Source organism: Pseudophryne corroboree, chromosome 11 (assembly GCF_028390025.1).
Source record: "Pseudophryne corroboree isolate aPseCor3 chromosome 11, aPseCor3.hap2, whole genome shotgun sequence".
Lineage (NCBI taxonomy): Eukaryota > Metazoa > Chordata > Amphibia > Anura > Myobatrachidae > Pseudophryne > Pseudophryne corroboree.
Window position 1 is genome coordinate 258,472,301 of NC_086454.1, and position 17,160 is coordinate 258,489,460.

General features: G+C 45.3%; 1 protein-coding gene across 3 annotated transcripts in view; it reads right to left on the reverse strand.

Annotated features, from left to right (window-relative positions):
- The window catches only part of PRMT7 (protein arginine methyltransferase 7), a 168,737-nt gene that overhangs the window by 147,971 nt on the left and 3,606 nt on the right, over positions 1–17,160 (reverse strand). For all 3 annotated transcript variants that reach the window (XM_063945355.1, XM_063945356.1, XM_063945357.1), the window contains exons 2-3: positions 14,814–14,951; positions 7,515–7,551 (exon numbers count right to left, since the gene is read on the reverse strand). In XM_063945355.1, coding sequence (XP_063801425.1) covers positions 7,515–7,551; positions 14,814–14,908 — 132 coding nt within the window. In that variant the 5' untranslated portion in view covers positions 14,909–14,951. The remainder of the gene's footprint in view (positions 1–7,514; positions 7,552–14,813; positions 14,952–17,160) is intronic.

Here is a 17,160-nt window from a genome sequence, read left to right on the forward strand (position 1 = left end):
CACTGGATGCGGCCAAGGCAATCGACAGCGTTGAATGGTCCTACCTGTGGGGAGTCATAAAATGTATGGGCTTCGGCCCTAATTTTATACAATGGATCAAATTGTTATATCAAAGTCCACGCGCCAGGGTCTTGGTCAACGGATAAATTTCTTCCTCCTTTACTTTGACATGAGGCACCAGACAGGGTTGCCCCCTTTCTCCTGCCCTGTTTGCCATAGCCGTCGAGCCTCTGGCTTGCTTGGTTAGGTCGCACCCGGACATTGGGGGAGTGGATACGGGTTCATGCACTGACAAAATAGCCCTTTATGCGGATGACTTGTTGCTATTCCTCCATAATTACGTGGTGGATATGCCTATTGTGTTGCACGTCATAGAGAAATTTGGTGGCTTTCCTGGTCTCCGCATAAACTGGTCCAAATCATTTATAATGCCCATTATGGGCTCTCCTCCCCAGGTCCAGCGGCTCTCCCTGCCGCTATGCTGGACAGGCCAGTTTAAGTACCTTGGGATCCAAGTTACTAACGATCCTTCGGACTTTATACCCTTGAACCTTGACCCACTTGTACAGCTGATTGTACGCAAGTCAAGAGCTTGGTGTAAACTGCCGCTGACAGTGACGGGTAGGGTTAGCCTTATTAAAATGGTAGTTTTGCCCAAACTATTGTATGTTCTCTTGCAATCCCCTGTGTACATCTTTCCGGCCTTCTTTAGGAAATTAAATAGCATATTAACGTCCCTGATCTGGGCCAATAAAAGGCCTAGAATAAAATTAACTACCCTCACCAGACAAAAAGTTGATGGAGGCTTGGCCTTGCCTCACTTCCAACTATATTACTATGCGGCTCAGTTGTCACATATCGGTATTTGCCTCCGAGGAGGGGAGGATGCTGGCTTATACTGGGCGTTTCTTAGGTGTTACTATCCGGATCTCTCCCCGGCGCAGGTTCTAGTGGGAGGGAGTCCTTCTAGATTCTCGCCTCCTATTGTTTTTCAGGCCATGAAGATCTGGCTAGCTTTGAAGGGTCTGCTCGGGTATGATAGTATGGACCCGGATACTCCCCTTTGGCACTCTACATCGCTCCATTAACTGGGGTCTCTGGAGGGTGGGGCGGTGTGGGCTCCGTATTCCATAACTTCAATGTCCCAGCTGTATAGCGATGGTTCAATGAAATCGTTTCAGCAACTAAAGGAGGAGTTTGGTCTCCCGAACTCTTACTTTTACAGATTTTTACAGCTCAGGCACGCCTTGCAATCACAGTTCGGGGATTCTCCCCGGTGCTCCTCCCCTTCCCCATAAAGACCTTTTTGCAGTCACTGGGTCGAGTCAAGGTGATCTCCTTCACTTACTCGTACCTTCTTAAAACAATTCATGCAGACCCGCTCTCGAACCTTCGGGAGCGCTGGGAGTGTGACTTGGGCCCCATAGATGTGGAGGATTGGGAGGTTGCACTGGGGAACTCGAGCCAGGTCACCAAATCACTACGGTTCCAACAGATACAACTCTTTATTTTGCACAGATCATATATGACGCCAAGTAGGCTGGCCAGATTTGGGTTCGGTAGTGTTGCCATTTGTCCCAAATGTGGGGCTGCTGGAGGATCCTTCTGGCGCCTTGTATGGGAATGTCCGTTACTGCAGGCGTTCTGGGCTGGGGTCGGGTCGATTCTGGAACATACAGGGATATTGAGAGCCATGCTGACTCCGAGATTTTGGATTTTGGGGGTGGGCGGACCTGACTCTGGGTCTAGGTGGGAGGGCATGTATGCCCGCAGTATGTGTGCCCTTGCCAAGGTGTGTATTGCGCGGGCATGGTTGGCTCCGCATTCTCCTACGGTATCTGCATTTAAAGTTCTGGTGAATGACACTCTATTGAAGGACCGCTATATATATATGAAAAATAATGCCCTTACTAAATACGAGAAAATATGGTCTCCTTGGATCAACTCTACATACTCATCCCTTGCCCTTCAGATTTAGGGGGCATTGGCCCTAACAGTAGTGTGTTCTCTGGGCCCTGCGGTGCCGAGCCGGACCTCTCTCCCTTATTCTATTTATATTGCTATTGTACCTCACCTCACACAATTGTGTAGTTTTGTGTTGTTTGTTTAGGGGTTTTTTTTTGTTTGTTTTTTTGTTTTAGGGGGGTTGTGGGCTATATCTGGCCTGCTAGTTGGGGTGTTTACAACAATATTTAGGGGAGAAAACTTAAAATGTTAAGTATGTGGCTCACGATTTGTTTACGGACTTCAGAAAATCTGTATACTGTGGGTTGAAAGCACTTGGTACTGTATCTACCGGGAATGCTTACTATGTATGTATACTGATTGGGGAGGTATATCGTTCAGTATATTGTATAACGCCAACCGTGTTTCCCAGCATACACTGAATTGTCTGTATCATTAACTATTTTGTTGAATAAAAATACTCTATTAAAAAAATAATAATAAGAATTTACTCACCGGTAATTCTATTTCTCGTAGTCCGTAGTGGATGCTGGGGACTCCGTAAGGACCATGGGGAATAGACGGGCTCCGCAGGAGACTGGGCACTCTAAAGAAAGATTCAGTACTATCTGGTGTGCACTGGCTCCTCCCTCAATGCCCCTCCTCCAGACCTCAGTTAAGGAAACTGTGCCCGGAAGAGCTGACATTACAAGGAAAGGATTTTGGAATCCAGGGTAAGACTCATACCAGCCACACCAATCACACTGTACAACTTGTGATAAACTTACCCAGTTAACAGTATGAACAACAACTGAGCATCACTCAACCGATGCTACATAACCATAACCCTTTGTTAAGCAATAACTATATACACGTATTGCAGAAAGTCCGCACTTGGGACGGGCGCCCAGCATCCACTACGGACTACGAGAAATAGAATTACCGGTGAGTAAATTGTTATTTTCTCTAACGTCCTAGTGGATGCTGGGGACTCCGTAAGGACCATGGGGATTATACCAAAGCTCCCAAACGGGCGGGAGAGTGCGGATGACTCTGCAGCACCGAATGGGCAAACACCAGGTCCTCCTCAGCCAGGGTATCAAACTTGTAGAATTTTGCAAATGTGTTTGAACCCGACCAAGTAGCAGCTCGGCAAAGCTGTAATGCCGAGACCCCTCGGGCAGCCGCCCAAGAAGAGAAGAGCCCACCTTCCTTGTGGAATGGGCTTTCACTGATTTTGGATGCGGCAATCCAGCCGCAGAATGAGCCTGCTGAATCGTGTTACAGATCCAGCGAGCAATGGTTTGCTTTGAAGCAGGAGCACCAAGCTTGTTGGATGCATACAGGATAAACAGCGAGTCAGTTTTCCTGACTCCAGCTGTCCTGGCAACATAGATCTTCAAAGCCCTGACTACATCAAGCAACTTGGAATCCTCCAAGTCACGAGTAGCCGCAGGCACCACAATGGGTTGGTTCAAATGAAAAGATGACACCACCTTTGGCAGAAACTGCGGACGAGTCCGCAATTCTGCCCTATCCATATGGAAAACCAGATAGGGGCTTTTACATGACAAAGCCGCCAATTCTGACACACGCCTAGCTGAGGCTAAGGCCAACAGCATGACCACTTTCCACGTGAGATACTTTAGCTCCACTGTCTTAAGTGGCTCAAACCAGTGGGATTTCAGGAAACCCAAGACCACGTTAAGATCCCAAGGTGCCACTGGTGGCACAAAAGGAGGCTGAATATGCAGCACTCCCTTAACAAACGTCTGAACCTCAGGCAGTGAAGCCAGTTCTTTTTGAAAGAAAATGGATAGGGCCGAAATCTGGACCTTTATGGACCCTAATTTTAGGCCCATAGTCACACCTGACTGTAGGAAGTGCAGGAATCGACCCAGCTGGAATTCCTCTGTAGGGGCCTTCCTGGCCTCACACCAAGCAACATATTTTCGCCATATACGGTGATAATGTTTTGCTGTCACGTCATTCCTAGCCTTTATCAGCGTAGGAATAACTGCATCCGGAATGCCCTTTTCTGCTAGGATCCGGCGTTCAACCGCCATGCCGTCAAACGCAGCCGCGGTAAGTCTTGGAACAGACAGGGCCCCTGCTGCAACAGGTCCTGTCTGAGAGGCAGAGGCCATGGGTCCTCTGTGACCATTTTTTGCAGTTCCGGATACCAAGTCCTTCTTGGCTAATCCGGAACAATGAGTATTGTTCTCACTCCTCTTTTTCTTACGATTCTCAGTACCCTGGGTATGAGAGGAAGAGGAGGAAACACATAGACCGACTGGAATACCCACGGTGTCACCAGTGCGTCCACAGCTATCGCCTGAGGGTCCCTTGACCTGGCGCAATACCTCTTTAATTTTTTGTTGAGGCGGGACGCCATCATGTCCACCTGTGGCAGTTCCCATCGATTTACAATCTGCGTGAAGACTTCTTGATGAAGTCCCCACTCTCCCGGGTGGAGGTCGTGTCTGCTGAGGAAGTCTGCTTCCCAGTTGTCCACTCTCGGAATGAACACTGCTGACAGTGCTTGCACGTGATTCTCCGCCCAATGAAGAATCCTGGTGGCTTCCGCCATTGCCACCCTGCTTCTTGTGCCGCCCTGGCGGTTTACATGAGCGACTGCCGTGATGTTGTCTGACTGAATCAGCACTGGTTGGTCTCGAAGCAGAGGCTCCGCTTCACTCAGGGCGTTGTATATGGCCCGTAGCTCCAGGATATTTATGTGCAGACAAGTCTCCTGACTTGACCACAGCCCTTGGAAGTTTCTTCCTTGAGTGACTGCCCCCACCCTCGGAGGCTTGCATCCGTGGTCACCAGGACCCAGTCCTGTATGCCGAATCTGCAGCCCTCGAGGAGGTGAGCACCTTGTAGCCACCACAGAAGAGACACCCTGGCCCTGGGGGACAGGGTGATCATCCGATGCATCTGAAGATGCGATGCGGACCACTTGTCCAGCAGATTCCACTGAAAGATCCTCGCATGGAACCTGCCGAAGGGAATGGCTTCGTATGACGCCACCATCTTTCCCAGGACTCGTGTGCAGTGATGCACCGACACCTGTTTTGGCTTTAGGAGGTCTCTGACCAGAGTCACGAGCTCCTGAGCCTTCTCCTCCGGGAGAAACACCTTCTTCTGGTCTGTGTCCAGAATCATGCCCAGGAAGGGCAGACGCGTCGCAGGAATCAGCTGCGACTTTGGAATGTTCAGAATCCAGCCGTGCTGACGCAACACTTCCTGAGAGTGTGCTACGCTGATCAGCAACTGCTCCCTGGACCTCGCCTTTATGAGGAGATCGTCCAAGTACGGGATAATTGTAACCCCTTGCTTCCGAAGGAGCACCATCATTTCCGCCACCACCTTGGTAAAAACTCTCGGTGCCGTGGACAGGCCAAACGGCAACATCTGGAATTGGTAATGACAGTCCCGTACCACAAACCTGAGGTACTCCTGATGAGGCGGATAAATGGGGACATGCAAGTAAGCATCCTTGATGTCCAGAGACACCATAAAATCCCCCTCTTCCAGGCTTGCAATGACCGCTCTGAGCGATTCCATTTTGAACTTAAATTTCTTCAGATAAATGTTCAGGGATTTTAAATTTAAAATGGGTCTGACCGAACCGTCCGGTTTCGGTACCACAAACATAGTGGAATAGTAGCCCCTTCCCCGTTGAAGGGGGGGAACCTCTACCACCACCTGCTGGAGAAAAAGTTTGTGAATTGACGCCAACACTATCTCCGTTTCCATGGAGGAAGTTGGTAAGGCCGATTTTAGGTAACGGTGAGGGGGCGTCACCTCGAATTCCAGCTTGTATCCCTGAGACACAATTTGTATAGCCCAAGGATCCACCTGTGAGCGAACCCACTGGTGGCTGAAATGTCGGAGACGCGCCCCCACGGCTCCTGGCTCCGCCTGTGGAGCCCCAGCGTCATGCGGTGGATTTAGTGGAAGCAGGGGAAGACTTTTGTTCCTGGGAACTAGCTGCATGGTGCAGCTTTTTCCCTCTACCCCTGCCTCTGGCAAGAAAGGACGCACCTCTGACCTTCTTGCTCTTCTGAGAACGAAAGGACTGCATTTGGTAATACGGTGCTTTCTTAGGCTGTGGAGGGACATAAGGCAAGAAATTTGACTTCCCAGCCGTAGCTGTGGAAACAAGGTCCGAGAGACCGTCCCCAAACAATTCCTCACCCTTATAAGGTAAAACCTCCATGTATTTTTTAGAGTCGGTATCCCCTGTCCATTGCCGAGTCCATAAGACCCTTCTGGCAGAAATGGACATTGCGTTTACTCTAGAGCCCAGCAGGCAAATGTCCCTCTGGGCATCCCGCATATATAGGACCGCGTCCTTGATATGTGCCAGGGTCAGTAGAACAGTGTCCCTGTCCAGGGTATCTATCCCCTCAGACAGAGTATCCGTCCATGCAGCTACCGCACTACACACCCAGGCCGAAGCAATTGCTGGCCTCAGCAGTGTGCCAGAATGTGTATAAACAGACTTCAGGATAGTTTCCTGCTTTCTATCCGCAGGATCCTTTAGGGCGGCCGAATCCTGAGACGGCAGGGCCATCTTCTTAGACAAGCGTGTCAACGCCTTGTCTACCCTAGGGGAGGATTCCCAGCGTAACCTGTCCGTTGGCGGGAAAGGATACGCCATAAGTAATCTCTTCGAAATTATCTTCATGCTTCTGCTGCTTCTGTACTTCTGGCTCTGCGAGGGGGACGGCGGCGCGGCTCCGGGAACGGACGATCAAGGTTAGGTACCTGTGTTCGATCCCTCTGGAGCTAATGGTGTCCAGTAGCCTAAGAAGCGCTACCTAGCTGCAGTGAGTAGGTTTGCTTCTCTCCCCTCAGTCCCTCGTAGCAGAGAGTCTGTTGCCAGCAGAAGCTCTCTGAAAATAAAAAACCTGACAAAATACTTTCTTTTCTAGCAAGCTCAGGAGAGCCCACTAGGAGCACCCAGCTCTGGCCGGGCACAGATTCTAACTGAGGTCTGGAGGAGGGACATAGAGGGAGGAGCCAGTGCACGCCAGATAGTACTGAATCTTTCTTTAGAGTGCCCAGTCTCCTGCGGAGCCCGACTATTCCCCATGGTCCTTACGGAGTCCCCAGCATCCACTAGGACGTTAGAGAAAATCAATTTGCTTTTCAAATGGAAATGATAAGCATACCCACCTCTTCTATATTAGTAGAGTGGTCTAAATGGCAAAAATTTATTGTGGAGGGTGAGGGTGCAACGATGCTGTCAGAATCAATAAGACCCCTATTTGGACTATCTGGTTAAGTACTTAAAGGGTATTTTTTAAATGTTGGTTAAAATGATACTCCTAAATCAATGCTTCCTATGGATATTTGCACTTGTATTTCAGACTCTATTGTAACTATTGATTGTGACCTAAGATCCCCCTCCCCTCTCCTTCCTTCATTCTGTATCCACCTTTTTTTCCGTTGTGATGATAAAAAATTTAATTAAATTTTATATATATATATATATATATATATATATATATATACGTATGTATATGCGTATGTATATAAATAATACTTTTTATACTTACGCGGTCCTTGTCATGTAACATGTCAGCATATGATGATCTGGAAGAAATTTTTATGGAAGACAGAACGTAAAAAAAATAAAAGCATCTGGTTAAGAATCTGAGCTAGTTTCAGAAAAGCTACATGTTGAATGTACTAAATGTGTACACAGCTCTGATTTGTTGTACCACAGTTACAGCAGTCCTTCAGTTAGCCCCTCCCACTCATGTACCACATGAATGTGCAAAACATTTTTTAGTATGCAGATAGCGCACTACAAAAATAAAATTAATACATTTATTTTCATGTAAAAGTAAAATTCTAAATATTCACAAAAATTAACACAATAAAAAGAATTAAGGTTTCCCATGCAGTGCAAGGCTGTATGATCTTCTTTAAATGTGAATTTTTTTTAGCAGCTCGGGAATCAATCTTGCACTTTTTATAAAATATTTTTCCTTTCATCAGTATAAATAATGTTTCCAGACAGTTGAAAAATGTAAGAAAAATATGTAGTTATGGTAGACTTACAGTCAATAACTCTATTTCTCCTAAGTCCACAGTATCCACAAGATATACATTGTGATATGAGGTAGCGTCAGTGGAATGGCACCAACGATCAAAACTTTTGGCCTCCCAGAATGCAACGGGCCAGTCTCCTATTTTCCCGCCTACCGGCTCAGGCAATTCAGTTATTTTCCAAAGCTCAAGGCAGGAGCATCATAGAGAGCCCTAATCTGGCGAGAAGAACATACACACACTTCCATACAAGAAGGAAGAGGTTAGTAAGTGTAAGGATCCTCAAATTAGGTGCGTCAGGGTGCGATCCCTGTGGATACTGTGGACTTAGGAGAAAGAGAGTTATCAATGGTAAGACTACCATAACTACATCTTTCTTCTGCAGGGTTCACAGTAGTATCCACAGGATATACATTGGGATGTCCCAAAGCAAATTTAGTGGAGGGGACACTCCTGATTGGACAGGAGGATCCTTCGCCCGAATGCAGCGTCCCGAGAGGCAAAGGTATCAAAAGCATAATGTCTAATGAATGTGTTGATGGAAGACCATGTGGCTGCCCTACATATCTACTCCGCAGAGGCACCACGGCGTGCTGCCCAAGATGGACCTACCTTACGAGTAGAATGAGCAAAGACATTAGCCGGAACAGGGAGATCAGCTTGAGAATAAGCTTCTGAGATAGTCATCCGAAGCCATCTCGCCAGTGTTTGCTTGTCAGCAGGCCATCCTCTCTTGTGGAACCCATAGAGAATGAAGAGAGTGTCTGTCTTTCTAATGACACTGGTACGATTCACATAGATCCTTAAAGCCCGGAGTACGTTTAAAGATGCATCTCCCGCAGGAAAGGTCAGGCCCTTGGAAAGCCGGAACTACAATTTCTTTGTTAAGGTGGAACTTAGAGACCACCTTAAGAAGATAACCAGATTTGGTTCTGAGAACCGATCTATCTGGATGAAAATCAGAAAAGGAGGTCGACATAACAATGCCTTTAAATCTGAAACTCTAATAGCTGAAGCGATAACCAGTAGAAAGAGAACTTTAGCTGTCAACCATTTAAGATCCACTTGATTCAGTGGTTCAAATGGAGCAACTTGAAGCGCCTTTAGGACTAAATGTAGATCCCAAGGAGCTGTACGAGGAACAAAAGGAGGTTGGATGTGAAGTAGTTCTTGGAAAAAAAGTGCAAACATCCTGTAGGTTATCAATTTTCTTTTGAAACCATACAGTCAATGCTGACACCTGAACTCTCAAGGAAGCCACACCTTTGTCCATTCCTGCCTGAAGGAATGCTAGGACTCTAGAAACTCTAAAACACCTAGGGTCAAGCTTACTGGCACCGCACCACTGAATATAAGCATGCCATATCCGGTAATAAATGCGAGCCGAGGGCGGTTTCCTTGCTCTAAGCATTGTTTGAATTACCTGTCGTGAAAATGCTCTTGCTTTCAGGATGGTCTCAAGAGCCACGCCGTCAGAGACAGCCGATCCAGGTGCTTGTAATAACAAGGACCCTGAGACAGTAGATCTGGATGTTGAGGCAGTAGAAACTGAGTATCCACCAGCAGCCTCTGCAAATCTGTGTTCCAATGTCTTCTGGGCTATGCTGGAGCTATTAGTATCATGGCGCCCTTTCCCTGTTTTACTTTTCAAATCACCCTGGGTAACAGGGCGAGTGGTGGAAACACATAGGCCACACAAAAAGTCCCATCTCACCGAAAGAGCATCAACGAAGATCGCTTTGGGATCCCTTGTCCTTGACCCGTATGCAGGAACTTTGTTGTTCTGATGAGAAGCCATGAGGTCTATCTCTGGCAATCCCCACTTGTTTACCAGAATCTGGAAAATTTCTGGGTGTAAAGCCCATTTGTTTGCATGAATGGCGTGTCGACTGAGAAAATCTGCTTCCCAGTTTAGGACTCTCAGAACGAACACTGCGGACAGTGCCGGATGATGAAGTTCTGCCCACCTTAACTTGCGGCTTACCTCCTTCATTGCCTTTTGGCTGCGAGTTCCTCCCTAATGATTGAGGTACGCTACTGTTGTAGCATTGTACGAGTGAATTTGAACCGGTTTTCCTTGAAGTATGTCCTTTGCCTGAGCGAGTGCCATATATATGGCCTGAAGTTCCAATATATTTATCGGCAGGCAACTTTCTTCCTTGGTCCACTGCCCCTGGAAGCAGCATTTTTCTGACACAGCACCCCAGCCCTGAAGACTGGCGTACATTGTCAGAATCTCCCACTCCGAGATCCAAAAGGGTCGCCCTTTGTCAAGATGGGATGTCTGTAGCCACCAGGCTAATGACCTTCGTACTTCCTGAGGAAAGACCATAGTCCTCCCTGAGTTTTTATCGTCTGATGTAGTCCATTCCATCTGGAAAGAATCTGCATGAATGGATACTCTTCGACTGTGTAGTAGCTCCTGAATCCTTGTCTGTATAGTGGATATTTTGTTCAGAGGTAGAAAAACTCTCTGAAGTCTGGAATCCAACACAGCCCCCAGGTGCGTCATGCGTTGTGACGAAATCACGGATTACTTTGCCCAATTTATGAGCCAGCCGTGGCTTTTTAAACAGTCTATTGTCAATTGTAGCGTTTCCTGGGAATGAGCCAGGATTAATAGGTCGTCCAGGTATGGGAAAATTCGTATCCCCTGATGACGGAGATAAGCTGCCATCACCACCATAATTTTGGTGAACACTCTTGGAGCTGTAGTCAGTCCAAATGGTAGGGCCTGAAACTGAAAATATTGCCGGAGGATAGCAAACCTGAAATAGGACTGATGGGACGGTGCTATAGGTACATGCAGGTAAGCATCCTGGATATCTAGGAATACCATACAATCCCCCGGCTCCATGGCTAAGATAATGGAACGTAAAGTCTCCATATGAAAATGAGGCACCCAAATGTATTTGTTCAGAGCTTTGAGACTGAGAATGGGCCGGTATGACCCATTCGGTTTCTTTACTAGAAACAGGTTGGAATAGAAACCTTATCCCTGCTGTGCAGGAGGGACCCGTACTATCACCCCTGATTGTAGCAACTTCTGACCTGCCTCCTGTAAAGCCCCACTGAAAATGGGCTAGTCCAAAAAAATCTTTGCGGAGGGTGTTTCTTGAAGGTAAACGCATAACCGTGAAATACCGCTTCTTGCACCCAGGCATCTGTGGTGGACTGTTGCCAGGTCTGTGCAAATAGAAGTCGGCCTCCCACCCTGGTTTGGAAGCAGGCCTTCTGGTAGCCCAATGCTTTTTAGTCTTTCCAGACTTTTCCGATTGGGACTGTTTGCTGTAACCCTTTCCTTTCACTTTTCCTTTGGTTCGAAAGGACCGAAAGGCTGGAAAACTAGGTTTAGACTTGTAGGTAGAACGAAACTTCACTTCCTAGAGTCTGCTTCTGACTCCAGAATATTGGTTAACTCTTTACCAAAAACAATATCTCCAACAAAAGGCAAGGACTCTAGAACTTTTTTGGACTCTGAGTCAGACTTCCATGTACGTAGCCAAACAGCTGTGTGCCGCTACTGATGAGGCTGATGCTTGAGAAGCTATAGTACCCATATCCAAGGCTGCGTTTTCCATAAAAACAGCTGCCTGTTTAATATGTGCAATATGGGACTTCTGCTCTCTAGAAGCCAATGACAAATCGTCTTCTAATGCATCAGCCTAGGCTCCCACTGCTTTCACCATCCAGGCTGAAGCCATGGCTGGTCTAACAACTGCCCCTAACAAGGAAAAAAAACAGTTATAAGAAAACCATACATTTTTCTATCTGTTACATAATTTAATGATGTTGAAGGCAGATGTAATGTAAATTTACGCACCAACCGCATGACATGCATGTCTACTTTGGGAGCCACCTCCTTTTTCAAACAATGCCCAGCTGGAAGAGGATAATGAGAATTCCATTTTTTAGGAATTCTGACCCAAGCCTCTTGCATGATTTCCGTCAGCTGTCCTGACTCTGGAAATTCAGTTCTGACCATCTTGGGACGTTTAAACACAGCTGCCTTGGATTTTAACACAGGCTCTGCTGCCTCCTCCAAGGATAGAACGGCTTTCATAGCATTAATTAGCTCAGGAATATCTACTGAGCTGGGACCTTCATCCTCATCTCTGTATGCAGACCCAGAATGCGAGGAACCATCCTCATCCTCCAAAGTGTCCCTTTCTGAAACATGTGTAGACTGTGAAGATGTTGTTTCATGCCTATGTGATTGATTTACCTTCCACAGACCTTTCAGTCTGTTTTTGTTGAAAGGCTGCAGATTCCTGGACTGGATATGATAAGACCCAGGGGGAATGTTGCATGTAAGGGTTAACTGGGTAACCTATCCCTGGTATGGGAGCTGGCATTATCCGCTCGGCTATACTGGATATTGTTTATGCAAACGATGGCCATGGAGGTTCTGATTGAGCCTGTGCCTGCTTTGGAATATTTAGGTGGCTTTGGTGATAGCTATAACAATTTGCACATAATCCATTTTGTACCACATCTTGAGATGTTGATGCTCCTGTGGAGAGTGTATCCTCCTCACCCCTGCCTCACTTAGACATGGTAAACAAATCAAACACCTGTATGGTGTTAACTACACAATTTGTGACCATATTCATTTTAAGCTTGTTAAGTGATATACAATCTGATCCCTCCCTGCCTTGCACCAGCAATGAGGATCTGATAAACAAAGACAGCAAAACTGACAGAAATAAAGTATAGTATAGTAAAGGTCAGCAGCTACACTAGCAATCAGTCACAAGTTAAACATTAGTAAAATAAGCAATATGAGCATATTTTCAACTACAAATACATTTCAGGTGTGTAGGAGAAACAAATTACTGCATTACCTTATATAGGACTTTTAACGTATTCAGTCGCACAGCAAAAGAAAACATCAGTAATAGTTTACCAGACTCATATGCATCAGGCACTTATCCCAACTATTCATACCCCAGTGGTAGGTAGAGACGTAATGCTGTATCACCTGTCTCAGGAGAGCGGTATAAAGGGAGACTTAACCCCGCTTCCAGGATCGAACAATATGCTATCAAACACTGAGTGGATCCAGACGCAAATAGTAAACACATACATTATCAGTGAACACAGACACCCAAATGAACAAAGACACACCAGTGATACTGTCGCCTATGCTGTGACTGGATCAGTTAGATATCTAGCGTCTCAGACAGAAGTGGGTGCGCCCTAATCCCCATTGCTGACATCAACCCCAGGTATCCCGGCCTCTTACTAATCCCTGGTGCCTATGATCCCTGAGGCCTAGCGCTGGTGCACCCGAGGTGGCAGTCGCGTCAGCAACTGTTCGGTAGTCTCCTCCCGAAAACAGTGCGGCTGTGTCTCACATCTTAACCTGCTAAGCGGAACTGACGCCTCACCTTCTCCCCGTGCTCCGGCCACAACCTGATAACGTCAGCTGGACTTGCTAGAACATCCTCAGTGACGCCCGCCGAAACAGCACTGTACACGTGGGAAAGCGTTGTCACGACCCGGCGGAGAGTTGTTGGAGCGACTCTTTCTAAGGTGCGTATAAAACATTTTAGAGAAAGAGCACCCAAAAAGAATAAGACTATAAAAATAAAGAAAAGAAAAAAAACTTTCGCCCGCAAAAAATCAGCAGCCCTAGACCGTGGTCCGGCTCCAGCCGCACCAAACAAAAAACTGAATTGCCTGAGCCAGGAGACGGGGATTTAGGAGACTGACCCATTGCAATCTGGGAGGCCAAAAGCTTTGATTGTTGGTGCCATTCCGCTGACGCTACTTCATATCCCAATGAATATCCTGTGGATATTACTGTGGACCCAGCAGGAGAAAGCAGCTTTCTACCAGGAGTAGACATCACATGTTTTTTTAGTTTTAGAAAAAAATATGTAAATAGCAACTCATATACCTGTAATTACGGAATTTGGCTTCTCCCTGAAATCATTAATAGCATGCCCGATCTATTGTAGGCTGCAATTATCTATCATTGGGGTCGATTCAATTCGGCAATTTATGAATAGCGCCGGGAATTAGCTCCCGACGCTATTCAATTCAGCTCCAGTTAAGTCGGCGATGGCCCGTTCTCGCCGACTAAACAGGTTGAATTGTCGGGAGAACGGGCATTCTCCGACTTAACTCCCAGGCACGAGGCAGCACTTTTGTCGGGTTTCTTCTCTCATCCCCCGGGGATGAGAGAAGAATTCCCGACAATTGCGGTTAACTAGCAGCTGAATTGAATAGCGTCGGGAGCCAATTCCCGGCGCTATTCATAAGTTGCCGAATTGAATTGACCCCATTATATGATTAAAGATCCAGCCATTACAACAATCCATTTTGGTTGAATATAAAGGGTTTTTAGAACAGGGTTTGGCCAAATCCTTTGATCCAAACATGATAATGAATCATGACAATAACAACTTCCAGAACATAAAATGTTATTATTCAGGCACCTCTGCACCACATGTGGACTTTGTGCAGTAACTGGACAGTAGAAAATTCAGGGGGATATCTACTAAGCAGTGGAAACAGTGGAGAAGTGAGCCAGTGGAGAAGTTGTTCATGGCAACCAGTCAGCATTGAAGTAACATTTAAATTTGCATATTAGAAAATAGAGCAGCTGACCACTGGCTCACTTCTCCACTCTATTCACTCCTTAGTACATCTCCCCCTCAGTTTGTTATTAAAATTAAAAAAAAAAAATTAAAAAAAGAATCCCTACATTGTGGCTGACTGATTGCAAGTCCTGCCTTTCTGTGGTTTTATTATGCAGGTTATTAACTCCAATAGCTAGAATTTTCTAAAGCACTAACCGGGCAATCTCTTGGTGATAATCATAATTCTCATCCTCCTCCACCCAGTCCACCGCCCCTGTTGTGGGGTTAACCCGTCCACAGAAAACCTTCATAATTATGAAATGTGTAAAGGCTGGAAGTCAATACGGGAGTAAGCTGTAAAACAACATTTATGTATCAGAAAAACTGCAGACCATAGTATAATATAATACCATAACATATAAGGGCGCATTAATCAAATTTGGAGAGAGATCAAAATTGTGAGAAATAAAATACCAACCAATCAGTTTCTGCCTTACATTTTACAGACTGTGTTTGAAAAATGACAATTAGAAGCTAATTGGTTGGTACTTTATCTCTCACAATTTCATCTCTCTCCATGCTTTGATAAATACTCCCCACGAAGTACAATGTCTCTGTATGGTGAGCTAGAAAAAAAACAAGAATAGAAATAAATTTTTCATATTATTTACATAGAAAACATGTTGAAAGGATCTTTATTGTTGTGGACATGGTTAAATGACTGATGGCCATTATTGTGGTATCCTACTACATGCCGTTTTCATCAGCCAAAAACAGACCGGAGATCATCTAGGTAATTCCATCTACTAGCCTCCTGCAGAACATTGCACACAAATGACTGTTTGTGATTATATACTTATCTAGGTCTATTGAAAATGAGAGCTGCAGATTATCACTACTGATTGCACTGAATTACTAAATAGCAAATTGGGTGTTAAGAATGATAGCATTACTATAGGCATAAGGAATCTGTTTTTTTTATTAGATTGCTTATGTATATGATGGTTTGCTATTGATAAATTGGAATGTTATCTCCTGAGTATAGGCATGAGGGCAAGACTCTGATAAATCTCAGTGGTTGGTATGTTAGTTTGTTTTCTTTAACTGTTTTATTACTATCCATTGCTGGGGGAGGGATCATTGGAGTTGGATGTAATCAGTGTATTCATATGCTTGGTCCATTACTTAAAGAGCATTAAGGAGGCTTGGGCCGTAGGCCATTACTTCAAAGGACATTATTCAAAGGATAACTACAAGTTTAAACATAATTTTGACGTTACACCGAAGTTACACCGAAGATAAACAGAAGGACAACAACCAATCCACAATCAGGCCCACTAAAGGACAGCTTTTAAACAAATGTGAGTCCAAATCCTCTACACATCAAACTACTCCAGCCTGAGTAAGCCAGACACTTATAACTTAAATCTGCGATAGGAACGCTGCATGACCTTTCCACTTCATCCGCAACTACTCAAATTTTTGCCTATAGCTTACCAAAAACATCTGAATTCTCACCTGTACCAATATTATCTGCCTTTTTAAACTGTGAAAAGACATCCCCAATCTGTTCACTACAGCTCTCTCTTATGTAAACTCATGTGTGTTTTTGAAGTCATGATTGGCTTGTAATTGGCATTGCATGTGTGGGGAAGTTGCACAGTGAAACAGTTTATTATTGCATGCTCTCTGGTGTTTACCTCCTTTGATCATCTGGCCATTGTGGTCAGGTGTACTATATCTTTATATTTAGTGAGGTGTAGTCGTGGTGTAGAGGGCAGAGTGTGATTCCTGATTAGTAAAAACAAACAAACAAACAAACACTGAGCAACATCCCCAAACAGGTAATTTCAACTTGAAACTTGTCATTTATGTTTTATGGTCTAGACATGGCTACTAATAACAAATGCCCAGACAAAATTCTTAAAGCTATGTGTGCAAATGCTAGGAGCTTAGGAGACAAAATTCCAGAGCTAATTGCGATAATGACAAGGGATGACCTGGATTTTGTGGCAATTACAGAGTCATGGTGCAATGAGAATCATGACTGGGACATAACTATACCAGGATACAATTTATTTAGAAAGGATAGAATAGGAGGAGTGGTAGCAATGTATGTGGAAAAAAAGCATAAATGCTACTTTAATACAAAATATTGAAGACAAAACTGAGGCCCTTTGGGTCACCATAGAAACCAGGGAGAAGGACATTATTCGCATTGGGGTGATCTATAGACCACCAGGCCAGGGGCAGGATTTGGACATGAACCTTTTGTTGGACATCACTAAAATGGCTTTAAAGGGAGAAGTCATAATCATGGGAGACTTTAATTTACCTGATGTAAATTGGGAGGGGTCTTTTGCAAGTTCAGCTACAAATGGCAAATTTCTACATTCCTTACAGGGAGCATCTCTCAAGCAATTGGTGAGGGAGCCCACTCGCAAAGACTCAATATTAGATTTAATTCTTACAAATGGTGATAGGATATCTGACATATATGTGGGTGAGGACCTGGGATCCAGTGATCATCAAGCAGTTTGGTTTAGTATAAAGACAGGTTCCA